General features: G+C 30.8%; 1 protein-coding gene across 2 annotated transcripts in view; it reads left to right on the plus strand.

Annotated features, from left to right (window-relative positions):
* The window catches only part of Ube4A (Ubiquitination factor E4A), a 60,410-nt gene extending 40,191 nt beyond the window's left edge, over positions 1 to 20,219 (plus strand). For both annotated transcript variants that reach the window (XM_080159985.1, XM_080159986.1), the window contains exons 21-33: positions 1,161 to 1,282; positions 2,472 to 2,585; positions 2,843 to 2,936; positions 3,365 to 3,471; positions 3,668 to 3,785; positions 4,076 to 4,150; positions 6,771 to 6,865; positions 7,325 to 7,484; positions 8,318 to 8,394; positions 14,461 to 14,599; positions 14,755 to 14,880; positions 15,155 to 15,238; positions 19,822 to 20,219. In XM_080159985.1, the coding sequence (XP_080016111.1) occupies positions 1,161 to 1,282; positions 2,472 to 2,585; positions 2,843 to 2,936; positions 3,365 to 3,471; positions 3,668 to 3,785; positions 4,076 to 4,150; positions 6,771 to 6,865; positions 7,325 to 7,484; positions 8,318 to 8,394; positions 14,461 to 14,599; positions 14,755 to 14,880; positions 15,155 to 15,238; positions 19,822 to 19,896 (1,386 nt within the window). In that variant the 3' untranslated portion in view covers positions 19,897 to 20,219. The remainder of the gene's footprint in view (positions 1 to 1,160; positions 1,283 to 2,471; positions 2,586 to 2,842; positions 2,937 to 3,364; positions 3,472 to 3,667; positions 3,786 to 4,075; positions 4,151 to 6,770; positions 6,866 to 7,324; positions 7,485 to 8,317; positions 8,395 to 14,460; positions 14,600 to 14,754; positions 14,881 to 15,154; positions 15,239 to 19,821) is intronic.
* Positions 20,220 to 27,601: the final 7,382 nt, after the last annotated feature.

Raw genomic sequence — 27,601 nt, forward strand, 5'->3', positions numbered from 1 at the left:
AATACACACAAACATTTAATGATTTAGATTTATATGTATATCACTCTCAAAAGAATGCAAATGTACTTTTATTTAATTAATACTTGTAAAACTAAGTCTTAAAATAAACAAAGTTTTATACCTCGGCTAAACATTGGTACTTTATATTTTTTACTAGCTGCTACGCCCCTAGAGACCTCTAGGGGCATTTGAAGAGGGGAGAGTCGAATTTGATAACCCAATTTCTTATTTTAAATTTTAAAAGAGCCCCCCTCCCTAATTTTTAATTTTAGTTAAAAAAAAGTTATAAATTTTTTTTTGGGGGGGGGTGTCCTACCCCCCAAGAAAATAGTTATAAACCTTCCTGGGACCTATGAGAAGCTACCCTGTTAAGGAGAACCCGATCGGTTCAGCGGTTAGCGAGATCCTTCGGTACATACAAACACACATACACACATCCTGTTACTTTAGTATAAGGATTAGTTAACTTAAAAAAGCAGTGTATAAACTTTTACAAAAATAATTTTTTATCTTTAAACATGCAGACTTTTTGGTAATAATTATAGAATTGTTACGCTTTCTCTATTCTATACTAGGGTTGGGCCGGATACCGGATATCCGGCTGATTTCTTATGCCGGATATCCGGTTCCGGCCGGATATCTGGCCAATGTTCGATATCCGGCAAATTATCGGATATCCAGCCGGATAACCGGTTATCCGGCGTTAAAAATCAGCCGGATATCATGTAATTTGATAGTTTTAATATCCGGTATCCGGCCGGATATTGAAAATGACCGGATATCCGGCCTAACCCTATTCTATACTATTCCTTGCTATTTATTACATAACATGATTTAAATAAATAAAAAATTAAAAGGGTTAATATCTTGCTAATGATACTAATCCAACCTATAACCATTTTGGGTTTAAACTTACATTTATGATTCCTATTTTCAACATTTCCTAAAATAAAAAAAATACCATTACCTGTCTGTCATTAACACCTTTACTATTTTTCAATCAAAACTGTGTGTTAGTTATGTAGTGCTCCGTTTCTTATAAACATAAAAATACATGTTATTGTTTTTGATGCTTTATCGTCATTTGATTGGCCCTTGGGACCTCCAATACAGTGGTCTCAAAATTTTTGTTCGATTTTCATCTTATATTATTGTTTTAGTTGGCTACGGGAAGCAGTACACCGATGGGGATAGAAGAATTAATTACTGTTCCAGAGTTGTTATCCTGCGTTCCTGAGTTTCTTATTGTTAATACATGTGAACATATTCTACTTATTAGAAGGTAGATAGATAGATTATAGGATAATTATTATCCTGTGATAGATAGATAGATAGATATACAGATATAGGATAGATATGGTTGTATAATTAAATAAATGACATTAAAACTGTGTTTATGCTATTATTTTAGCTGTAGTTTTGCCGATTAGAAAAAATATAATGCAATGAATATTATAATTGCCCAAAACAGACCCAACTACTGCTAAAATACTGTACAAGTATTTTTGCTAGTTGTAAAAAAGTCTGCATCCATATAGATTAATAGATATATAGTTTGAATAAACTTTAAGATATTAATGTTATGCATTTTTGTTACATCAATTGCTTTTTAATCTTTTCATTGTTGACGAAACCTAATTTGAAATTCTTTTTGATGCTTTGCATCTGAATAATAAATCTTTAATGCATCTAATTGTATTATAAAGGGAATAGTAGCTTTCTCAAAATTCCGTAAAGTTGTGAGTAAGACTCCAGTCAAATGCGCTTATTAGGTCAGACTGTTTTAAAATATACGTTTAATTATACTATGCGATTGGTCAACATTAAGAATAGTTAGACTTAATAAGCGCATTTGACTGTAAGCTTGCCCAAATTTTTACGGAAAATTGCTAAAGCTTTTATTCCTTTTATTTGTATACTTTAAACTATCAACTTCGCCCGTTGCCTTAAGGGAGTAGGTACTTGGGTAAATTTTAGGTAGGACTATAGCACTGTTCTTCGAGGTTTTAAATTGGATTTATAAAAATATAAATATAATTTTGATTGAAATGTATAAGGTATTTATTAATTATCCTAATTGGGTGTTTTCAATTCATCCTTAATATTCCTTTCCCTTAAAAATATACTATAAATAAAAACCTTCTAAATGAAAATCTTATTAACCCAAATCTTACTTGTTACTTAGATCAATTAATCCCCACCATCCTAGAACAGATATAAAATTCGGGTTTCAAGAGGTTCCAAACATTTCTGATTATTTGGATATTTTATTGGGTTTTAAATATTTGTAATGCCACCAGGTTTTTATTCCAAATATTTTAATACAGGTTCAACCCTTGATTATTTAAGGAGCATGGTCACAAGCTACCAGACATATTAGTATAGATATTTTTATTCAGGTTCAACCCTGGATTATTTGAGCAGCATGGTCACATGCTATCAGATATGTTATTTCAAATATTTTTATTCAGATTCAACCCTGGATTATTCGAGCAGCATGGTCACCGGCTACCAGACATATTTCAGATGATTCTAGTATTTATGGGTAAACCAATCTGGCTGAAAAATCCACATCTTAGAGCAAGGTATTAAATACTTTTGTCAGGCTACTGTATAATTTATATTATCTGTCTCAGAGTTTCGGATCCGGATCCGCAAGGATCCGCATTTTTTTGAGTCCAAGGATCCGGATCCTTGGACTCCGCGGCTCCTGGCTCCGGCTCCGCAACGCTGTATTAATATATTTTTTAGTCTTGTCCTATAAGATCCCTAGTTTTATTGTAGAAATGTAAAAGAATAACTACATTTTTATATCAAGTAACGATCCTACTCACAAATTCAGGTTGGCCGAATGTCTGGAATGTCTGTTGCCGTATCATGAACACCAGGGCCAACCAAATATTCTTGGAAACTATCAACGACAAGCTTTATTCCAGGTGGGATTTTTTAGGATCTCGTGCAGTTCACGGAAAAATGTTGCTTGAATCGATTATTTCTATGGAAAAAAAACAAGATTTTTAAAGGCTGCTAGCTGCTAAACAGTACATAAAATTATTAATTTTGGGAGAAAGGAATCTACCCTATAATCTTGTAATCCAAGTTAATCTAAAACCTAAATCGCACTAATATCTTCGCAATAAGGGAAATTAAGTTCAATTAAATAACTTCATGTTATTTCTGACCTTTAGATTCCAACAATTTATCTGTATTTTTTTCTCTTAACGTCAAATAGGTCAAATTTTGTACATAAAAATACTTATGGAAAATCTTTACCTAACGAACGAACAAACGTATAGATTTTGGACTGAAAAGTTTTATTCTTCTAAAGGTATATTTAGATATTTTATCTTGCATTTCTTTTAAGGACCATCCAATGAGATTACACCTAGTGAATGCAATTCTTCACGTGTTTGTTAGCATCGAAGAAACAGGACAATCCGTGGAATTTGAACAAAAATTTTCATATAGAAGGTATAATTTTTATTGAATTTTGATTGGTTGGTTAATTAAGTTGTGTGTCTAAACGTATCAAATACTAAATGTAACTTATAGAAGGGGTGATTTTGTGTATTCTGGGTGTGGTTCTGCACTTAATATTCCTTCGAATATAGAGTCCTCTAGATGCTAGGGACGCGGCCGCCAATATACTTACCATATACCTATTTAGACCTATGTACGATGTGATCAAATACATCTGGACTTTGGACGAGTTTAAAGCCAAGTTCTGTTCTGTGGCAGCTGAGGCTGAGAAAAATATTGAAAGCGAAAATCCTCCAATATTTCTCAGGAAAATTTATTGACGTTTCTAACTCGTATCTTTTCTACATTTATGACCGGTATGGAGCTGTCATTATAATTTAGAATCGTCCTAGATGATTCTCATGACAATAAGGTGCAATATAAAAAGTTTAGCAATTATGTGATGATTATTACCAGAAAGCTACAATGCCCATTTAAGATATTTTTGAAGCTTTGATAAAACCTTTTTGTCTTATTGATTGTCTGGTGAATGGCGAATTCTTTGACAATTAGGAACAGTTTTAAAAATATCGAGTCAATATTTATTTTCTTAAATAGATTTATCAATCTACTGATCAATGATGCCATATTTCTATTGGACGAGGGTCTTAACTATATGCGAAGTCTTCAGGTTAGACATTAGTTATTCTGTTTTAAAGCTACTCTATAATATGTGTACTGATATTTTAAGGCTAAATATATAAACACAAGTTATTTTTTTCTTATTTTAATTATGGAATACAATTATTTAACTAATAGGTACATCATCAGTTCCAATAAAGATGTCAAAAAATAAGAGTTACAAAATGCGTCTTTGCAATTTGAATCTTTTAAAGAGACTGACGTGGAGTTGGAAGTAAAGAATATGTGTTAAAAAATGTCACCGCCAGCAGGATTTTTATAACTATATCCTAAAAGAGCTGGGGGAATTTGCATTCTAATATGGGAGATATTAAACGATAATGGACTTATTTCCAAGTATTTACTACAATTACAAACTTCGTAGCACTCTTAATTAATTTTTATTTTTTTTGGCTTTGAAAAGATTTATTGCTGTAAATGTATGGGTATAGCAAATAAAAACATTGGTTACTTTGATAAAATATTGATTGGTTGGTTCTAATTAGTAGTGTCCAAGCTTTTCAATTATTAATTTTAGAAGTTGCAAGGTTGTACATATCTTTATCGTCCATTGTCTTATCTCTCAAGATCCCTGAAGAAAAGTGTTATATTGACATTTTGCCTCCTTTCACACATTTAAATTTTACCTTCTTCACTCTATTTTCAAGTGTTCAAACTAAACTGATAAAATTATATCCTTTTAAAAGAGAGTGGAATTTTATTCAGATATTCCGAGTTTCTAGATATATAATACGTCCCTATAGGTATTAACAACAATTATTATGTATGCTAGGAAAACTAATATATTTTGTCATAATAATACTTTATGTGCAAAAAACTACCTTGTATTTAATAAGTTATTAAGTACATAAGTTGTAACTGAATACTAATAAGTTTTAGATCTATAAAATAGCTCAAGGAGCCTGAATATTGTAAAAGAAAGATAATAGAATTTTAAAATTTTTGTCACATTGTATAAATACAATTTATTGAACAAATATAAATTCAATTTTAAACTTTGTACCTAAATGTTAAAACTCACCTTTTCATGTCAGCAGCTATTTCAATTCAAGAAATTTCTTTTTTATAAAAAAAAAACTAGGGGCTTTATACGCCAAGGAGTAGGGAAGAACAGAAAAATAGCCTAAAACTATCCGACGACTTAAATTTTAAAAAAAATAGCCTTAACTATCCCAAGACCTCTGTAAAGCTTTCCTAAAATGAAGAACCTAATCGGTTCTGTAGCTATCGAAATCTTAGACTACAAACAAATAACCTTACTACTTTATGAGGGTATAGTCACAGTAGCTTTTCTCCTATTTCTAGCCCCTGCTGCTGGTGGCTCTAACCCTGCGGGGCCAATTGCCTAACCCTGTGGGACAATCACCTTATCCAATATAACCTATCCTAACCTAACCTAAAATAACCTATAAAAACTTGCTTAAAACTTTAATGTTATGATTAATAATCACACCTTCAATTTCATACATAAAATACAAAAATTCTTAATAAAATATACTCATTTTCCTCTTTATTTGTTTTGTTTGATAGCGCAATTTTTTTTCCATATAACTCCCTCTTCCTTCACTATGTCTAAATATGTAACTAAATATTTTACTATGTGATAATATTGATGTCATTATCATCTTAAAGCGTCATGGACGTACATCATGTTTTATAATACCAAACGAAGTGTTTGAATACTAGATGTAAAATTTAAGTGATGGCAAACATTGTATGTGACGTGTTATAGGTTTTACATAGAAAAGGTTATGTGTTATATGTTAAAAACCGTAGTAGAACGATAAAAATTTATAATAACTTTTTTTAAAAAAAATTTGTTCTTTAGTTCTTTTCAATAAGAAATACACATATTCAGTGAATATTATCGTTCTACCACTATTTTTAAGCCTTAAAACACACACCTTTGCGGATTCTACCAGAAACCTACCCCTCTCTTTGTTAGGGGTGTTGTCATATTTTTTCTAGAGGATATTTCTCTTGAAATAGTTACGGTACATTCCCAAAAATTTCTTAAATTCTTTTCCTGGGACGTCAAGAATCTTCATTGCAAAGGAAAGCCATATAAGTACAGTAATCACCGATAATTTTCCATTTTAATGAATTAAATATTAAAAAACTTACTTTTCTTATCCAAATTTGTACTATAATTGTTGTTGAATTGTTCCTTTGCTAAGTTTCTATTGGTACAATTAGGGATTGGAAATTTAGACTTTTTATATTTATTGACGAAACCTTTATCCCTGAGTGCCATCGTAATGTTGTCTCTAATGGAATATGCGCAACAGCATTTTTAATTTTACATACATTCAAAATTATTTCCCATGCACTAAAGAATAAGTGATTTTGATTTTAATTATGACTATCAGAGAAGCTATATGATTTATTTGAGAGTCTAGATGAACAATCCCATAATTGGGCCAATAGTAATACAGTGCAGGAACAATCACATCACATTATTGGTTAGAAAGTGTACATATTTGGGTGAAAATGGCAGTTAAAAATTTTATTTTCCATTTAATTCTTGTTATATTTCTTATAGACTTTGAATTATTGAATAATAAGTGACTAGAATTTTCAAATTGATAGGACAATTTTATTTTTTTCAGGAACAAGAGCAAGCTCGACCCGGGTGGGCGTCTCTGTCTGCACAAGAGAGAATGGATAATGAGCGCCAATACGCGCATTCTGGGCAACTTGCCAAGTAAGATCAATTATTATTATGTATTAATCTTTCATATTAAGTATTGAATATCAGCTTTGCATAGGTCCCGGTATGCTTTTAGACTATTTTGTTTTTTAAAAGGGAGGAGGAGTTGAGAATAAAAGAACTTCTATTTGTGTGCTTCTCTCATTAATGTTAGTACCTAATGTGTCGAGTTATTGTATTTTTACCCCTCCCCCCTTTAATTCATGGGATGGTATTTTTTTTAAATCTGCCCCCTACCCGCTCTTTTCAAATACAGTTTCCTTAGATACTAGAAGCGAAACCGCTAATATTTTAAACATTGCTTTTGATTTATTTTTTTAACATACTCGTTGAGAAGGGACGTGCGGATAGACTCTGATTATTGAAAATCTGCGATTTTGAAAATATTTCCGAACAGACATAATACATAGAAGTATTTTGCTTTTTATAAAAATCTTATTTTTCTATATTAAGATACCACAATCTAATGGGAAGCGAGACTATTGCAGTGCTGGAACTGATGACCTCTGGGATCAAGTCTGTGATAACCCATCCAACTATGACGGACAGACTGGCCGCCATGTTGAATTATTTCCTTAAAACTTTGACTGGTCCTGATAGAAAGAATTTCAAGGTTAGAAAGTTTTGTTATACAGGGTGCTTATTTTTAATGGTCTTCGACTTAAAACAGTTTTTTTTTACTGAGAGGGATGTTACTTATACTGGTATTATACTGGTGCCCAAAGTTCTCTAATTCGTTGTTTTATAACTTTTATTCAATTTTGATTGGTTGGTTCAAACTTCCAGTTTCCATTTTTTTCAACCAAATTATCCAATCGTCATATAAGATATCTGCTATTGTTAAAACTATCTATATTACAAAGTAGAACGATGTCTGTCTGTCCCTTAAGATCTCGGTAACCACTGAACCGATCGGATTTTACTCTTAAGGGAATATACCTACTTGTCCTGTGGTGGTTTTAGGCTATTTTCTTAGGGGGTGGGACACCCCATCCCCCTGTTTCAAAATAAAAAATCCCCCTCCCATTTTTTTTTTCTTGCGTAGGTATCTTTTTTTTCATATGGGGAAGTTAGTTCACATAAAACTACTGGCGGCAGCACCAGTAGTACTTAATTTTTTTTTTAATTACTTTTTGGGGCAAAGCCGCTAGAGGCTAGGGGCGAAGCCGCTAGTACATCATGAATTAGTTGTTTTACAAGGATTTCTAGATGATATGCTGTTTTTTTTTCTATCCATTATGAAATAAATTGATGTACTTTAATCTCCATTAAAGAATTTCAAGCGTCTCAAAAAAGTTGTATTCTATATTTAAAGCATTGGTTTGTGAACTGACTGTAAAAACTAAAAATAAATAAATCTATAGGTATACATAAAATAGATGGATTGAAATATCTACATTTATAGATAGATGTCTTGAAAGTTAAATAACCAAACAAATACTTTAGGTATCAAATCTGCTGAAGTACGAGTTCAAGCCAGGAGACGTAGTTGCCAGAATATGTCAAATATACATCAATCTGGGGTAAGTTACATATTAGTTTAATAAAGTTGGGTAGAGGAGGAGACTGCGCACTTTAGAATTTATATTACACAAATTTTTATAACTTTTTAAGTTATTACAAAGTTTTTTTTGTGATTTTAAAATTTCATAAAAAAAGTATTTTGTCATTAACCGAAGAACAAAGTAACTTAAGTAGAAAAATACATTTCCCCTATGGAAATTAAACTTCTGATCAGTAGATGGTATTGATCAGTATAATCTCCCCTAAAATGAAAAGCTTTTTATCTCAAATAGCAGCTAAGTACCAAAAGATCTAAAACGTGAAGGCTTATTTTATACTCTTACATACTTGTTTACAACAACTTTGGAAAGGATAAAGTGACTTGTTGTACCTTCCATAATATTTGGCATCAAATTTTACATAAACTTTTTCAATTTTAACCAAAATTGTAAACTTTTTAAAAAATATGTAAAATTAAGAAAAGACTGTTGAAAGAAAATCTCTCGCTAACCGCTGAACCGATATGTTTGTTCTGTACACTGTAGTTCTTCATGGGTCCTGGGAAGGTTTATAGATATTTTTTTGGAGGGTACTACCGTCCTCCCAATAGAATCAAATCGCTAAAAAACATTCTTAGCCCCAACTAGAGGTGAAAAAAGTTTGATCGTAGCATAGATTAAATAAAACACATTTTACTTGCCTCTAGAGGTCTCTAGGGGCATATCCGCTAGTAGGTAAAATAGCAAAAGATGTAGAGTTCAGTACAGTTAAGTTTTAATTTTTTTGGACGAAAGTAAATGAGTTATTAAAGACTTCAAAGTAGTTAAATGTTTTTGTAAAGTCAAAAGTGCATTAAATACTAAAATGATTCTTTTATGATTAGGTAGCAATTTGAATATATTTTCCATAAAGTTGTGTGTTAGCGTTTAGTCAAATGCGCCGCTTATCAAGTGAGACTGTTCCTGATTTTTTTCAAATGTATATACATGAAATGGTCAAAATTAAGAATCGTTGGACTTAATAAGCGCATTTTACTAAACGCCTAAACACATTTTTACAGAAAATACGCGAAAACATGACACTTTTTCTAAACCTTATTTATTCCATCAAAAAATTTTAAAAATATAAGTTTTGAAGTGAAGATTTTATTTCATTGTTCTTTCCCTGAATTTTCTTTCCTTTTGACAACTTGACAATTTCAAATGGTATGAAAATTGTTAGATAAATTTTCAACATATCAAGACTGAAGATATCCAGTGATATAAAGGGATAAAACAATGGCTGATAGATTGATGTATATCCCAAATGATAATATACAAAACTACCCCTCCTGAAGATTACAATATGTGGTTAAAACGCTTGGACACTCAACCTCATGAACCAACAAATCAAAATTCAATTAAAGTCCCCAAAGTTGTTAAGCCAACGAACAAGAAAACGTAATTATATAACTTTGGGGACAAGTGTATTAAACCGCCCATTGTCCCTCCCTCCCTGTAAGATAGCTCAATTCTGAAGATGTTGAATTCAAAATTTTTATTAGATATATATTTGCACTAGTGTAAGGGGTAAAGAGATAGGCTAATGTAAATCGATGAAAGCTCTTACAACTTCCTTAATCCTCATCCAGCATCTTCAAGGATAATATATTACACAATAAATTGATGAACATTTCTAATGTTAATGAAAAAAATATCTCTTCTTGAGATAACATTTTAAGTTGAAATCTAAGATTTTGAAGCCAACGAGTGAGATAACGCTGTTATAAAACTTTGGGTACCAATATAATTTAGAGCTAAATGTCCTCTCTCTCCCTGCATAATCAAATCATTGACATGTTCTAGAAAAGTTTTATCTACTTGATGTCTATTATAAATGCAAACACTCCATCACTCGCTTGTGGTGTGCATACACTTCCACAAATATATATTAAAGGAAGCCTGTAAGAAAAACACTGCTCTAAGTGCTGAAAGACTGCCACAAGTAGGCCCAATACCCAAAATTTGAAGCCTCCAGCTTCAATAACCAAAAAGTTCAAGGTATTTTAAAATGACAATTTAGGTATATGAAAGTTTTGAAATTCTCCAAACATGCCATCACTCGCTTACGATGTGCATACACTTTTATACAGTGTGTTTTTTTTATGAGAACTTTTGTAAAAGCAATGTTACCCCACTTATAGTTATCAGAATTTAATGATTAATGGCTTATTTTCTTTGTTTTTAATGCAATTAATAGAACAACAAAAAAATATTTCAGTTTTTATTTAAAAAGTACAGTAAAATCTAAATTTCAAAACTTAGGTGTCAACATATAAAAATGGTGTTAGCGCATTTTTCTTTAAAAAATGGATTTTCTGTAGTCGACTTTGGGGGGCCAGTACTCCCTCCCTGGTTGAGATATGACCTTCAAACTTTGATATGTTCTAGTACATGTCCCTAATAGTATCTGTATACATTTTTAGCTCTATATCTCAACTTTGAAGTGTTTAGCAGCCATTCTTGCAAAAGGTTGATTATTTGAGCATAAGGAAAATGCGCTAAAACCATTTTTAGATGTTGACACCTAAGTTTTGAATTTTAGATTTTACTGTACTTTTTAAATAAAAACTGAAATATTTTTTTGTTGTTCTATTAATTGCCTTAAAAAACGAAGAAAATAAGCCATTAATCTTTAAATTCTGATATCTATAAGTGGGGTAAAATTGCTTTCAAAAAAGTTCTCTTAAAAAAAAACACACTGTATCTTGGCTTTTTTTCAATCATTAGATTTTTATTTTTGTGGAAAGTATTTCCATATGTTCTGTAGGTTTGTATGTCTTTAGAAGAAAAAGCAAAAGTTTTTTTTATAAAAATTAATCTCTTTATTTTTGTGGTAATGAATACACTCTGTTTGAGGTTCTCATTAAACTGAGAAAAGTATTGAAAAGGCCAAGTCAACTTTGTATAAAGAGCACATATTGCATTAAAGGGGCAGGGTGTTTGTGTGTCTGTCTGTTTGTCCCTAAAGATCTCACTATTGACTGTGCTATTGGGTTGTTTGTAAGACATTATGGAAGCGCTTCACTTATTTAAAACTGGAAGATTCTTTTATTCAAAAACTTGCTTGATATTAGACAACTAGCTTAAAATCAAGGTTTGACAGGTATTCTCTGAAAAGCAGAACCAATCTGTCCAGTGGTTAGCAAGATCATGAGTTTCAGTTGGTCAGACATTTAAAAAATAGTAACTACTGCTGCTTCATAACGAAATATATTTCAAAGAAAAACTCTTCATTATCAAACGCATCTCTTAGTGAAGTGAATCAAACAAATTTATCTTGATATGGTGGTATAACTTAAAAAATGCTACACAAGGTGATATTTTAATTATTCCTGAAGAAGTTATCCCTCAAGATGGGCCAACATTTTTTTAAAAATATAAAATCTTTCAACCAAACATTTTATCTTTACTCAGTAATTTGGTGGGTACCTACTCTTTCATGTTTCAAAGTTTTATTCAGTTCAAACAAAACATTGCAAACTATCGGGGACAATTCTGTCCACAGGCAGTGCTGCAATGAGAAGTTAAACAAGTGTAAAGAGTTATAGAGGAGCCCAACAGAAAATTTTCTCATATTCAATACATCATTTATTTATGTTTTTATTTATTATGAAAAAATATATTCTTCATGTTTGTTAGCTGCTCAAAAGCTCTTAAAAATCACTTGCTGCGAGACAGCCACTTTATAAATATCTAAAAAATATCTGAAGCCGCATATATATTTGTCATCATATAAACTAATATTTAATTTAAGCCTTCATTTTCCTAACTGTCTCGATTTTTAGTCAACCGATGAACTGTGTTACTTCAAACATTCGCAGCCTCAAACAATGAGCGGCTGCTTAGCTTTTACAACATTCTGTCAAATATATGATAGATTTTATATTGAAGATAGGCTGAGCATGAAATATATAAAGTATGTTCGGGTATAGTCCTTTCCACGACATCCCTCCATAAGGAGCGATTCTTCGTATTTTTCACAGTAGCTTTTCTCCTATTTCTAGCCCCTGCGGGGGGCTCTAACCCTGCGGGGCCAATTACCTAACCCTGTGGGGCAATCACCTAACACAATATAACCTAACCAACCTAAAATAACCTATAAAAAGCCATTTTAAAAATACGAAGAATCGCTCCTTATGGAGGGATGTCGTGGAAAGGACTATACCCGTATGTTCTTTTTAGTATATAACAGTACATGAATTATATAATAAAAGGTACTAAATAAGTACAAAGTAACGTTGTTAAACTCTCTACAAGTTTAGGGTGTTGTTATGTCGGTAATGATAACCTGTATGATTGTTTTCTAGACTTTGTCAGGAAGGGGTGGGTCATTGGGCTGTAATTTACACTGGTACTCAAACCTTGGGGGCAAGGAAAAGGAATTCAGTGCCATATTTCTTAAATTAAAAATGTGTTATGCATTTTGCAATCATAAATTTCCAATAATGTCTCGCTGAGTGCATGGTTGTCAAGGGGAAAGGGATGAGAGAAAGAGAAAATGTGAAGGATTACAAATATTTTCAGGGATTGTATCTTCAAACTCTTAGAGAAATCGTGCTCTTTTCTCAAGTGATCCCTCCTTATCCTCCAGTAGAATTTATTTTAGTCTCCTTTCTTTTCTTTTTCACTTGTTTAAAATATTTTTTTTTATTTGTTCATTTCACATGAACTAGAAAGAAAACCTCATATTATGAAATTGTATTTTATAATGTAGATAATTTATGTAGTTGGTTCTGGTATGTTAAACATCTTGTATGCATTCATATTACAATAATATATTCAAGAAAAGAGGTCTATTTCCTTCAAATTGACATTGAACCATGTTTTGAGGAAGTGAGAAAATGTATTTTTTATGCTTATTTTAGGTTAGGTTAAAAAGGGCTCTTAATTAAAACCCCGCAAGTATTGGTTTATCTGCATAATTTAGACTTTTGTTTATAGAGTAGCTGAGCTACTTGAAATATGAAAGGTTGACAATTGAAATAAAAATGCAAATTTCCCTTATTTGAATTCTTCAATGTTCATTCTGACTTTTGTGTGAGATTACGGATAAGGTTTTGATGAGTGAAAGTTCTTTTATTTTTTTTATGAATTTTCAATGTAATTGTTATAATAGGGGTTCTAATAAAACTTCTAATGATTATATGTCAGTTGAATGGTAGATTCTAGTGTCCAGGATTATTTCCTTTGACAAAGTGTATCAGCAGAAAGAGAATCCTAGTGTCCAGAATTGTTTCTTTTGACACAGTGTATCAGCAGATGAAAGATCCTAGCGTCCAGAATTATTTCCTTTGACAAAGTGCATCAGCAGAAAGAGAATCCTAGTGTCCAGAATTATTACTTTTGACACAGTGTATCAGCATATAGAATATCCTAGTGTCCAGAATTATTTCTTTTGACACTGTGTATGAGCAGATGGAAGATCTTAGTGTACAGTATTATTTCCTTTGACAAAGTTTATCAGCATATGAAAGATCCTAGTGTCCAGGATTATTTCCTTTGGCACAGTGTATCAGGGGATGGAAGATCCTAGTGTCCAGAATTATTTCTTTTGACACCGTGTATCAGGGGATGGAAGATCCTAGTGTCCAGAATTATTTCTTTTGATACAGTGTATCAGGGGATGGAAGATCCTAGTGTCCAGAATTATTTCTTTTGATACAGTGTATCAGGGGATGGAAGATCCTAGTGTCCAGAATTATTTCTTTTGATACAGTGTATCAGGGGATGGAAGATCCTAGTGTCCAGAATTATTTCTTTTGACACAGTGTATCAGGGGATGGAAGATCCTAGTGTCCAGAATTATTTCTTTTGGCACAGTGTATCAGCAGATGTAAGATCCTAGTGTCCAGAATTATTTCTTGTGACACAGTGTATCAGCTAATGGAAGATCCTAGTATCCAGAATTATTCATTTTTACACAGTGTATCAGAAGATGGAAGATCCTAGTGTCTAGAATTCTTTTTGACATAGTTTATCAAGTTTATCAATGGAAAGTCTTAGTTTCCAGGTTTTTTCTATGAATTCATTTATTTTATTATCTAGGGATAGTGAGAGATTCCTGATAAGTGTATCAGCGGATGGAAGATCCTATTGTCCAGAATTGTTTACCTGGACACAAGATGTACTGATCAAGATCAGCAAGGCTTATCTCATTACTGGCATTACTGAAATTTCAGAGAAGGTAATTTACCTAAGATGACAAGAAAAATATTTGTACATTATTTCATTAGGATATTTTTAATAAATTATTGATATTAAGCGCAATAGAAAAATTTAAGTTCTCATGCATGTTAAAACTGTTTAAAAATTTAATTTACCACTTTATTGCGATTACAGGTTGCCAAACAGAGCACAAAGAAGGCGGCAGAAGAAGAACTATTGGCGGACGCTCCTGATGAATTTTTGTGTCCCATCATGTCAATTTTGATGACAGAACCAGTTATTCTGCCCTCTAGCAAACAGGTTTAGCTTTTACGATTTTAAACGCGTAGCTTTTCTATGATTATGTTCTGTGTTCTGAACAAAGCTTTTCTACACAGCCAGTGGCATCTCAAGTTTTAAGAGTCACATACCCTAAAACGTGTTGAAAATAAAATGGAAGTGCATTGCACATTCACTTTTAAGTTAAAGGATGCATGTTTGGCTTTTTAATATATTGATTCTGTAGGAGAGTGTATCCATTCCCAGGACAATAAATTAACACCCCACTTGTGTAACCAATGCATTATTTTTTTAGATTGTGGATAGATCAACAATTTCTCGGCATTTATTATCAGATCAGAGTGATCCATTCAACAGAAATCCTTTGACGATGGACCAGGTATCATTTTTTTCTAGTGACCTATTTCTGCAATTTAGCAGTTGACAGTTACATTGGTAAATGGTTGAAGAATAATCATAAAAAGCCTAGATGATATATCAATATTCCCTGTCCCTCTCTTGTGACTTCAACTCCATCCTTTCTCATTACCATGGAGATATCAGAGGACTATATTAGCAACGTATATCTTGATAAAATTCACCTGTCAAAAACCACGTATTATATATCCATTGCTACAACAGAAAAAGTTTAATTTAATTTTTACAGGTATTGTAGACAAATCAGTATATGTCACTCTTTTCATTTCTAGCTATTGACGATGGACGATGGACATATATATACATTATTGTCTCCATTATAATTCTGGTAGATAATGAATTAAATTAGATTAAATTATGAGCTAGAAAATGAAATGATCAAAATCCAAGCTTCATTCATTAATTTTATTCAACGGTCATGGATCTTTAGGGATAAGTCAATGGAATATAAATTAATTTACTTCCCCAATTATGATACAAATTACCTCTTCTTTAGACCCTAATTTTCGGTAGAAAAGTTTGGACACTGCTAGTTTGCATCCCCCAATCATGACAAAATGATTTGCAGTCCCTTTTCCCCTCCCTCCAAGGGAATACTATAGACGTTAAAAATGGCCCTTACTTAATGTCCAACGACAGTAAAAGCAAGGGGAATGCTTTTTCCATAAACAGACGATTTACAGTAAGGATTTTCAAATTAAGGTCAAGCAATCAGGGATGGCAAAATAAAAACCACGTGGTTTTAATCAAGTGGTTTAAACCAAAAAAAAAAGCTAAAAAAACCAAAAAAAAACAAGGTGGGATGGTTTAAATGATTTTTTTAATACAAAGGCCTATCTTTCCAGTTATATCCTATTATATAAAGAACTAAGCTTTTTTTGTTTGTAGCGAAGGATCTCGCTAACCACTGAACCGATATGGCTCTCCTTTAGAGGGAAGCTTCTTATAGTCCCTGAGATGGTTTTAGGCTATTTTATTTTTATAAATAAGTCTTGGTATGATTTTATGCTATTTTTCTGCCATTCCATATCCCTTTGTATTTGAGCCCCTAGATGCTAGGGGCGCAGCCGCTAGTCCTTATAATAAAGTAACAGGATGTTTGTATGTGTGTTTGTTTGTTTGTACCAAAGGATCTCGCTAACCGCTGAACCGATTGGGTTCTCCTTAACAAGGTAGCTTCTCATAGGTCCCGGGAAGGTTTATAACTATTTTCTTTGGGGGTGGGACACCCCCAACCCCCCCTTCCGAAAAATTTTTTTTAAAAACTTTTTAACTAAATTTAAAAATGAGGGGGGGGGGGGCAACCCCCCCCCAAAAAAAAAAAAATGTTCGCCCCCCCAAAAAAAATTTTTTTTTTACTTTTTCTTACTAAATATAAAATAAAAAATTCAATTATTAAATTCGACTCTCTCCTCCTCAAGTGCCCCTAGAGGCCTCAAGGGGCCTAGCCGCTAGTCTTTTTATAATGTAAAAAATACAGTCAAAAACATAAATACCTAATTCAAAATTCTTTTAATAGTTAAATCTTTATACGAAAGGGGTAGTTTCACGAAATGCATTTGAACTTAATTTAGTGAACCGCATATTTTTTCTTAGTTAATGGGGTAAACTACATTTAAATAGCATATATTTGAAATAAATTCAATTTTCTACCACGTAGTTTTTAAAATATCAAGACCTGAAAATTGTCTTTTTGTGATATATGCAATTTAAAAAGACGATTTTCAAGTCTTGATATTTCAAAAACTATGTGGTAGAAAATTGAAATTTTTTCAAATATATGCCATATAAATGTAGTTTAACCATTTAACCAGGATAAAATATGCGGTTCACTAAATTAAGTTCAAATGCATTTCGTGAAACTACCCCTTTATACTAAATTAGAATATTTTAATTTGGATATTATTAAAAAAACACAAAAAATTATTAAAAAAACCAAAAAAAACTGGTTTTTATTAATAAAAACCAATAAAAACCGGTTTAAACCAAAAAAACCACACTGGTTTGATCTTTTTTAAAAAAACCTGGTTTTTTCCCATCTCTGCAAGCAATTGAAGGATTGAATGCCTGTTTAGGGGTTAAAAATAATTCATTTTTTTCAACGATGTTTTCTTTTTTTTCATCACTGTTTAGAACCGGTTTTTATCCAGCAAAAATAAATACAACGAATTGTCCCTGTATTTCCTGCCCATCCTATAATTGAAATTTTGCTGAAAATTTGTTGGAAATGAGTTATAGTTTTAATAAGTACTAATATCCAATGGTGTAAATCTACTTGTTGATTTCAAATCAAAGTAAACGTGCAAATATATTTAACAAATTATTTTGTATTTTAATGAAGAAAACGGTAACTAAGAAGAAGGTGCCTACCACCAAGATCCCGTAAAATAGAAGTTTTAAAAGCCGGATGAAACGCTGCTGCCGCCAAAAATTAATAACCCGCCGTTTTTTTGTTATTTCTCGCCAAGATTATTTTTAATCATTTAAGATAAGCTTATTTTTTTCTTTTATATTTTAAACATCACTTAACTAAAAGTGGAAAAAAAATATTTTTCATGAGAAAATAAGTTTGTCTGAAATGAAGTTTAATTTGAATAAGTAAACTTTTTGTTTTTGTTTTTATTAAAAGCCCCACCTACTCACGTAATTTTAGAGTTGCTTTGCTATATTACTTAAAATGTTAAATCTTGAAAACTTTTCTAAATCCAAGAATGAAACTTTTAAGTTATGCATGTTTAAAATATTCTTGTATGTACAGTTAATCCGTTTTAAGCTGGAAATTTAAGAATTGATGATATGAAACTTGAAAGAGTTTCACTACTTTCTAGAAATAAAGTTCACGGTACATACTGGTGTGCATTCAGTTTAGCAAAATTTTCTAGAAATCAAGTTCACGGTACATACTGGTGTGCATTCAGTTCAGCAAAATTTTCTAGAAATCAAGTTCATGTTACATACTGGTGTGCATTCAGTTCAGCAAAATTTTCTAGAAATCAAGTTCATGTTACATACTGGTGTGCATTCAGTTCAGCTAAATTTTCTAGAAATCAAGTTCATGTTACATACTGGTGTGCATTCAGTTCAGCTAAATTTTCTAGAAATCAAGTTCACGGTACATACTGGTGTGCATTCAGTTCAACAAAATTTTCTAGAAATCAAGTTCACGGTACTTACTGGCGTGCATTCAATTTTGCAAAATTTTATAGAAATCAAGTTCATGGTACATAGTGGTGTGCATTCAGTTCAGCAAAACTTTCTAGAAATCAAGTTCACGGTACATTCTGGTAGGCATTCAGTTAAGCAAAATTTTCTGGAAATCAAGTTCACGGTACATACTGGTGTGCATTCAGTTCATCAATATAATATTTACCGACTTAGCTTTTATGTACTATTTGTAACCATTTTATGGAGTAACTAAAATTCATTAACTGTATATAAAATTATTATGCCTTTTTAAAAAAGGCATCTAGTTTTAACTTCTTCTACCATTTAAAATAATTATTGGTATGTTCCTTCTTACGTCACGTCCGTCCGTGTAAGTAAGTTAACAAAAAATTCTAACTTTGGCTTTAAAAGGGCTAGAAAAATGGTTCTTATTTTGGTTAGCTGTTATCATTATTCTAGGTGATTTTAGATAACAATATAATTTCTGATTGTATGTTTTAACGAAAGACAAGAATCTTTTTTTCTCATTTCAAAAAGGCTTAAATTTTTATGCAAATTCTTGTTTTATCCATGTAGTATCAGCCTATTTAATTAAAAAACAGTTCAAACAATAGAATTTTCATAGAATTATATTTACGTTTTTGTTGGCAATTACAATAAAACCAAATTGGATAATTTTTTCTCTTCGTATTTTAGAACCAAATTGATGAAAAAAATGCTCTTCAAGAATATTAAAATCCAATGCGCATCAAAAATTAAAACTGAATTATAGAACTTTTACATTATGAATTGAATATGTAAATAGTAAAAATTAGTTGAAGGTTGTGCAACTCTTTATGCATGATTTTGCAGTCTTTAAATCAAAACTTTTCAGTATCGCTGCTACTTAATTTTTAACTTTAGTCCGTCCGTACTACCGTCTGTATGAGAAAGATAGACAACCAAACTCCTTCAGGCATGTTAAAATCGTACTATCGATTTTAAACGTTAAACAATGATTACTGAAATAATTAGAAATTAGAACGTGTAGTAAAACAGTCTGTATATCTATTTATTTTAAGATAATTTGGCTTCAACTTTTTACATTATACAGTTGTTCTTAGATGTTTAAAATAGTGATTCCTAGTACAGTTAGGCAACATGTAATAAACAAAACATCAGTATAAACTAGTCATAAAACATTAGTTCATCTATATCAATGTCATAATTTAACCTATATAACGATTTGCTTACATATTTTTTGCTCAAATTTTGTAATATATTCTGACACGTATTCTCTATGTATGACAATGTTCATTTGTCCGTCTGTTTTGTGGATTTCACTCTTATTCATGTTTCTCACAAATATTGTCTGAAGTTCAAAATTATTTTTATTTTCAGGTAAAACCTGCGGAAGAGCTTCGCGCCAAAATTCACGCTTGGATCCAGGAGAAAAAATCTGCTAAAATGGATTAAACAAATGTAAACAAAAAAATGTATTATTCGTTTAAATATAGTTGGTTGTGTTTTTTCTTCCTTTCTTTTTATTTGTTTAATTAAAATTTTGAGAAATATTCCTTGTTTTAATGTAACAAATATTTATTAAAATTAGATTATAACCTTTATTGTAGTTTTAAAAAATAGTTGGCATCTAACGTTTCTGCTAGTCATAGTCAAAAGTTTCTTTTCCGATTTTTTAGAAATTGATTGTTAGCATTTAATCCAATGAAAATATTGTGATATAATAATTTATGTATGATTTTGTGTTTATTTTGTTGATAATATATTTCAAAGCAAAATATTTCAGTTATTTCAATATTTTGTTTAAAGTGGAATAGTTATTTATCGCATCGTATTATAGACATCTTTCGTGGATATTAGAATGAAAAATTTTAAGATTAAGATTCGGCCCCCTCGGGTTTAACAAAACTGGCATTAATTTTATGATATTTATTTTTAATATTCTCAGTAATACAATTTCTGATATGTTTGTTTGTCTTCATTTGTGTAAGAAAAGTGTCATAATATAATTTTAGCTTCGCCCTTAGCATCTAGGATTCTTGCCTCTTTTTACCCCACATCCATAAAACAAACAAAAAAAGAAAAAATAGGGTGAGGGTTTCCTACCCTCTAAGAAAACAACTAAAAACCATTACAGAACCAGTAACAGATGTTCCCTAAAAGTAGAATACAGTCGGTTTGGGTTTGGCGGTTACAAAGATCTTAAACTTTAGATAAAAAAAACAATTTTTTTGGCTTAACTGCCTACAACACAAAAATACAGATTTGACGCGCGTATACAGTAGCCACGCGTTTGTTGTTAATTAGTGTATACAATTATTGTCATTGTTATACTCTAAATTTCTTGATTTGATGTTTAATCTAGAGGACATTGAAATGTTAAATTACACTGATACCCATAGTTTTAAAACCACGCTATCTCATTTCATTGTGTTCGGTTCAGCATATAATATAAATCTGCAGAAGGGGTAATATTGTTTATTATGATTGTGGATATATATAATTTTGTCGTCCATTGTCTTATCCCTTAATATCACTGTATTTTAATTGGACAGCACCATGTTGTGTATTGTTTACAAACCTGTCAAGGTGTGCAATTGCATCCACCAAAGTGTTAAAACTGAAAAATATTTCATAGAATCAAAAGACATAATATTAGCAAATAAACAAGGATGACAACATCCATAAAAGCGAAGCTCTGAAACGGTAGGACAAAAAGGCATTAACACTTTTTTAGTATCATAACTGAATAATCAGAATATAAATGTTTAAGAGTCGAAGCAATATTGTAAGCAAATTTGTTGAAAAATTGCTTGATGCAGGATAATGTTTAAGGACATACTTACATTTTTAGGATCTTGATTATAAAGTTGCTTTGCTTATAAAAAATTGCACTTTGTTGTCCCAGGAATCAGTATACCAAAATTAGATCCCTCGGATAATTGATTATATAAAAATTTGTTGTAAAAAAAGTGAAAAAATCTACATGTTGATAACGGACAGTCTGGTAACGATTATAGAGTTGCTACGCTTTCTAAATTGTACCTAACTACTACAGGGATCACTATGCAAAATTTGAAATCGATAGGACACTTCTAAAGTTCCTAAATTGATGAAAAAAGCTATCCGTCACGGACGGACGGACCGACCTTAATAATAGAAAAGCTTCGCTTTTAATTAGAGGATAGTTTAATATTGTTCGTAAGGTTTTTACTTTACACTATAAAAAGAAAAAAACAAGTTGAAAATGTGTGGTAGCGAGGTTTCACCAAAAGTCAACACAAAAAAGTAAAACTTCTCCATTGCATTCGTTGTTTTTTTTAACTAATTTGTATCTTCTGGCCTAGCATAAAACCTCCAAATAATACATCGTTGTTGCGGTATATGACGGTGGATATCCTCATCACTCACCCCCACCCCTCATCCAAAATTTTAATCATACTCATTGTTTTTATTTTATTTTTATCATTTGTCCAAACTTCGCCAATTATTTTTATCTACACAACACAAAGAATAATTTTGTTCATCGTAGTGTTCATAATTTTTGTCGATTGTTATATCTCGTAAGAGCCCTGTCTGCAGTCGCACACAAGGACGTCCAAGCTTGCAATTTTAATGGAGTAGTGATCCACCTCGGGATGGACGTGTAAAACTGGAACCAAATTTTTTTTGAGGGGTGGGTCGTCCGTTTTGATGGAGGATGTAATAGTTATTTATCGCATCTTATTATAGACAGCTTTCCATAATTATTAAAATAAAATAAATATATAAATCGACCTAGTTTTTTGTATTATTTTAATATTCGTGGGAAATTGTCTGTAATTTGATGCTATGAATAATTTTTTCAGTATAACTGAGAACCGGTTCTAATCCACCGGATTTCAATCGGTTTCATAGCCATAGTGGAAAATAATGTCTACTTAGTAAGTCTTGGTTTCGCACTACCAACTGTATCACACTGCGAATTTTAAAAGAAAAAAGGGTGACCCTTAAAATTCCACCTTGAAGTGATACTTTTCTAATAGTTTATAGTCCACTAAGTCGTAAGCAGTAAAAATTAAAATCCATTAAGTCCCTTCTAACAAGATATTGGCAACTTTTTGCAAACATTTTCGCAAACGGCAATTATTTCCTTTATTTGGAGTTTTGGTTAATAACATTTTCATAAAAGTTTTCAGTAATAATCATTTAAGATCCATTGTTGAGAAGAAATGACTGAAAAAGTGTGTTTCCATGCAAAATAAGCTTAAAATCTAATGATTTTAAAAATTAGCAATTTTATAGTAAAAAAAAATATTTTTAACTTTTTGATAGCCTGAATATGTTTAATTTATTTTTTTTTATATAATCTATTCTTTAAAAAGACAGGCATATTCTTTCAGATTTGAAAAAAATTAAAAAAATTAAAAATCGGAATTAATCAAAATTAATCTATAGCCTTTAAAAAATACTTTTGATATTTTTAACCTATATAATCAATATAATCAATGGAAAATAAAATATTTTTATAAAACAAACTTTTGGAAAAGGTTTAAGATAACTTCATAAAAGTAGCATTTAAGTAGGATATTTTTCTTGTCTTATAAAAAAATGCAAATTAAACATAGTTAACGACTATTTAATTAGCAAGAATGGTAATAAAATATTTCAATAACTGCTTAAACCTTTTTGTGGCCATGTTATTTACTTAAACAGAAATTCTATTTTGTCAGAATTATAAAAATAATGAAGTATTTTCAAAAAAGCTTGCAAAATAAACGTAATTTTATCAAACTTTCTCACAGTTTATAGAGGGTATTGTTGTAAAATGTTAATTATCAAAATAAAATCTTCAATTTTCAACGTTTCAACGTCGCAACTACACTTAAGATCATAGTTTTTCAAAAATTTTAGAGGGTTATTTTTTGTTAGGAGCAATTTTTATATGTGGAGATACCCTTTCCCAAAATAGTTATAAACATGGCCAGGACATATATAAAGCTTTAATGTAAAGAAAAACCATATCTGTCTAGCAGTTAGCGAGATCCTTTGAGACAAATAGATAAATAGACATCATGTTACTGTTATATAAGGATAAAAATCAAAGACGCCCAAGCTTTTTTGGGATTCAAATTAAAAAAAGAGTTATGCGACAGGTTTGTGGGTAAAATGATGCACGGAGTATCAAAATGCAGTTTCACACTAACTTGAAACTTATATTGTGGGATCAGAACAAAAATTTTAGTATTATTTTTTTATGAACATTCTTCTTATTAATATTTTTGACAAACTGAATTTGTGATATATTTTTATTCATGAAAGTACCCCCTAGCAAAAATAATTTGCTGATATATTTTTAGATTTCTAATATAAAATATTAATAATTAATAAAAATATTAATAAAAAATAAAATAAAGGCAGCCGTTAGTAATATTTAAGTAAAAAAGGACCTAAAAACAAAGGTTGTTAAATAAAAGGATGAAGAAAGCGAAAATTTACTTTGACTCACTTATAGTCGGAAATTTATTATCAAACAGGGGACATACACAGAAATTTTAAGACCTCTAGCTCTAATAGTGGCTCAGATAATAGGGGAGGGGGCGTTGAACACCACCCCCTCACCCCCGACCGATAAAGATGCGGCAGGGGGCCCGACTGTTAAGGGTTAAGTAAATTATACAATATGACATTTAGTCAAATTTCAAACAAATATTTTTTCATTAATTCATTTATAAAAATCAATATTATAAATATGAACTCACAAAGAGACGTTGTATGTTATCATAATACATTTAGTCTGCTATGTAAAACAAAACAAATTTTTTTCTTCTTTCATTGCAGGGATGATTCTGGTACAAAAAAAACAAAAAAAAATAAATTATTTTTAATTTAATTTGATATTACCGTACAATATTTTTTTATATACATAATTTAAGAAATATATTCATAACATCTTCACCTGTCATAAAGACGACATATAAAATCAACATCCTGATAAGGATATTAAAGTTTATGTTAAAAATTTTCAAATTCATTTTATGCTTAAGAAGGAACGAGAAGGAATTGAATCTCAACATTAACTTGTTATTTTGCTTGTATATTTATCATATTTGTTTACAGTTTATTGGTAAAGTTTGGTAATACTTTATTTCGAGTCTATCATGCAGTGATCAGCATTAGTAAAATATATTTTTTCTTTGGCAAGCTGTTGACATAAATCATATTAATACTATAACATAAATATCCAAACAACACTTTTTCCCATTGCCTGATATTCTTCATTGTGGCCGAGAAATTGTTCTTGTCTTCAGTTTCATCAATATAGGTTGTTTCTAAATCGTATGTTATTGTTTTCTAGTAGTAGCAAAGCTATTCCATGTAGCGAAATGTCTTTAAGAAACAGAATAAGGTTAACTTGAATTTTTCTCAGCTACCATTTAATATTTTTGTGACGCTGACCGTGAACATCTGCTTTGTAAACGACTTTGTCCATTTATACAACCATAACTTTTTATGCTTCGATAAAAAGATTTAGCTCGTTGTTGTTGAGGCAAAATTGTGATCTTTCTTGTAAATATTTAGTTATTTATTTTCTATACTAAATAATATTATATTAATACAAGGAAGGCAATATATCTAAGAAGCGAAGCAAAGAAAAAATAAATCATAACAATGCATTATGTAATAAAATAGTATTGTATATTCATCAAATCTCGCGTTTTGATGGACAAACCTCAATAATGATAAACAAAATCGCCCCACATCTTTATACTAAAAATAATGGTCGAAACGATTGAATACCTAGGTAGTTTAAAACTAAGTTATCAAAATCTATTTTAGATTTTAGAAGATTGGCCGGGTAGCACAACCCTCCATAGAAACAACATCAAATGCCATACCTACAAAATACAATAATAAAGTTGATTCGCTACCACTAAAGAGGAAAAGCAAATATTAAAAAAGTAATAATATTTATGATAAACTTATTTTTTACACTTGACATGTCTTTAAAAGATATTAGGCAAAACTTTTCTATGCTTAGAGTGAAGTGTAGAGGGAGGTATTGTCATCTCCTGTCAAAAATAAGGGTATAGATCATCCCCCCCCCCACTCCTCATTTTATATAATAATGTTTTTATTCTAAAAAATCAGCCTCTCTATCTATAATAGCAGCCAAGTAAATCCAATTTTTCCATCAGAATAAGATGTCCGTCGGAGCATGACTAAAAGAGCGACGGACCACTATAAATTATAGGGAATCTTCACAAAAAAAGATCAACCGTCTGTCTTGAATAACAGTGGAGAAAATAACGTCTCCCCCTATTAGGTACGAACTGTATGAATTAGAGAGTAGAATTGTTATTAAAAGCTGGATTTATAACAATTTAATTGCCCTTGCACTTGAAAAAAAATCTTTGAAGGAAAACCATTTTGATGCATTACTCTAAGGAATAAGCAAAAAAGAATAATATCTTTTATTTCTTCCGGTTGAGTAACATTGTTTAGGTAGGTAGTCTGGCTTCTCTGTCATTCACAATTAATTTGATTGTCCTGTCATAAATAAATTGTGTATCCTTAGAGTGAAATAACGTCAGAGTTAGGTCAATTTATCAACTAAGATTGTTTTACGTATGTATTAAAGAAATACAATACATATGACCACACCCCACCCGAAGGCGTGTTAGGTTAGAAAAAACCCCCCGCAGAAACGGTTTACACAGGATGTACTTAGACCTTATGGTGGTTTCAGAACATGCTTTCTCTAAATTGAGTTAGTAGCTTCCGATAGTAGAAAATTTTAAAATTACTTTTGGTGATCAAATAATACTTTTATTTTTAGACTACCTTCACCTAACCTGCTTTATTGTCTTATTTTGTCTTTCGTGTTTATCATGCAAATTCACTGACATTGCAGTTGAAATGACAGATATTGGAACTTTCTAAAAAGGTCTCAAACATTTTTCTAGCTCTAATACTTTTTTAGATATCTTATTTCAAAGTATTGCTGTAAAATCATCTTTTACACAGCAAAAAGTTGAAATATAAAATTAGTTATTTTAGAGTAAATTACATGTATCTTCATATAAATCACTCTAATTTTGCTCCAAATTGACCAAATTGGACAGTTAAGGTGCCTAAAACTATCTACATTCAATGGACAATCCAAATCCACACTTTTTGTGACTTTAAAAGTCAACAGGAGAAGGCTAAATTGAAATATCAAAGAAACAAATGTAATTTAATTTTAATTAAAAATCACTATTAAGGCATTTTTAATAATGTAAAAGGAGTTTTAAGGTACAATAAACTCATAATTAATTATGATTTATTATTTTTAAAAATCTCAGCACTAGTTTAGAGTACTTAATAGTGTTTATCAACAAAAAAAAATGTGGCCTAAAAATAAATTGTTTTTTTTAATATATGTGAGATCATCCATAAAAGTCTTTTAATTACTATGTTTTTTTAGTTAAGGTGGCAAAAACTAATTTTGTTTCATAAGGTTATAAAAAATCTAAAAAGCCAATCAACTTTTCTTATAAAAAATTACTAGAATTAGTAGATTACATTTGTAACCTACTTAGAAATGATTAAAATTCTAACCAATTTTTGGTTTATTTTCAATGTTTATGTCTATTTTTCTTAAGATATGTTTCTATTGGTTCAAAATATCAGATGATTGTGTTTTATTGGCTTTCTAATTACAAAGTGACAACTTTATAAACCATAACCTACCTTAAAATCTTTTCTAAAGTCGATTAAATTTCAATTTTTTTTTTAAAATAGGAAATATTTTTTCCTTTAGCATTTTTAAAAATCACTTCAGCATGCTCCTATTAGCTTATATAGTCTTACAAACTATGTATTTGGATTGTCCATTGAAAGTAGATAGTTTTAGGCACCTTAACTGTCCAATTTGGTCAATTTGGAGCAATATTAGAAAGATTTACATGAAGATACTTGTAATTTTCTCTAAAATAACTAATTTTATATTTCAACTTTTGCTGTATAAAAGATGATTTTACAGCAATACTTTGAAATAAGATATCTAAAAAAGTATTAGAGCTAGAAAAATGTTAGAGACCTTTTTAGAAAGCTCCAATATCTGTCATTTCAACTGCAATGTCAGCGAATTTGCATGATAAACATGAAAGACAAAATAAGACAATAAAGCAGGTTA

The sequence above is a fragment of the Acartia tonsa genome, chromosome 5 (assembly GCF_053477335.1).
Source record: "Acartia tonsa isolate MP-2025a chromosome 5, ASM5347733v1, whole genome shotgun sequence".
In the NCBI taxonomy this organism is placed as follows: Eukaryota; Metazoa; Arthropoda; class Copepoda; order Calanoida; family Acartiidae; genus Acartia; species Acartia tonsa.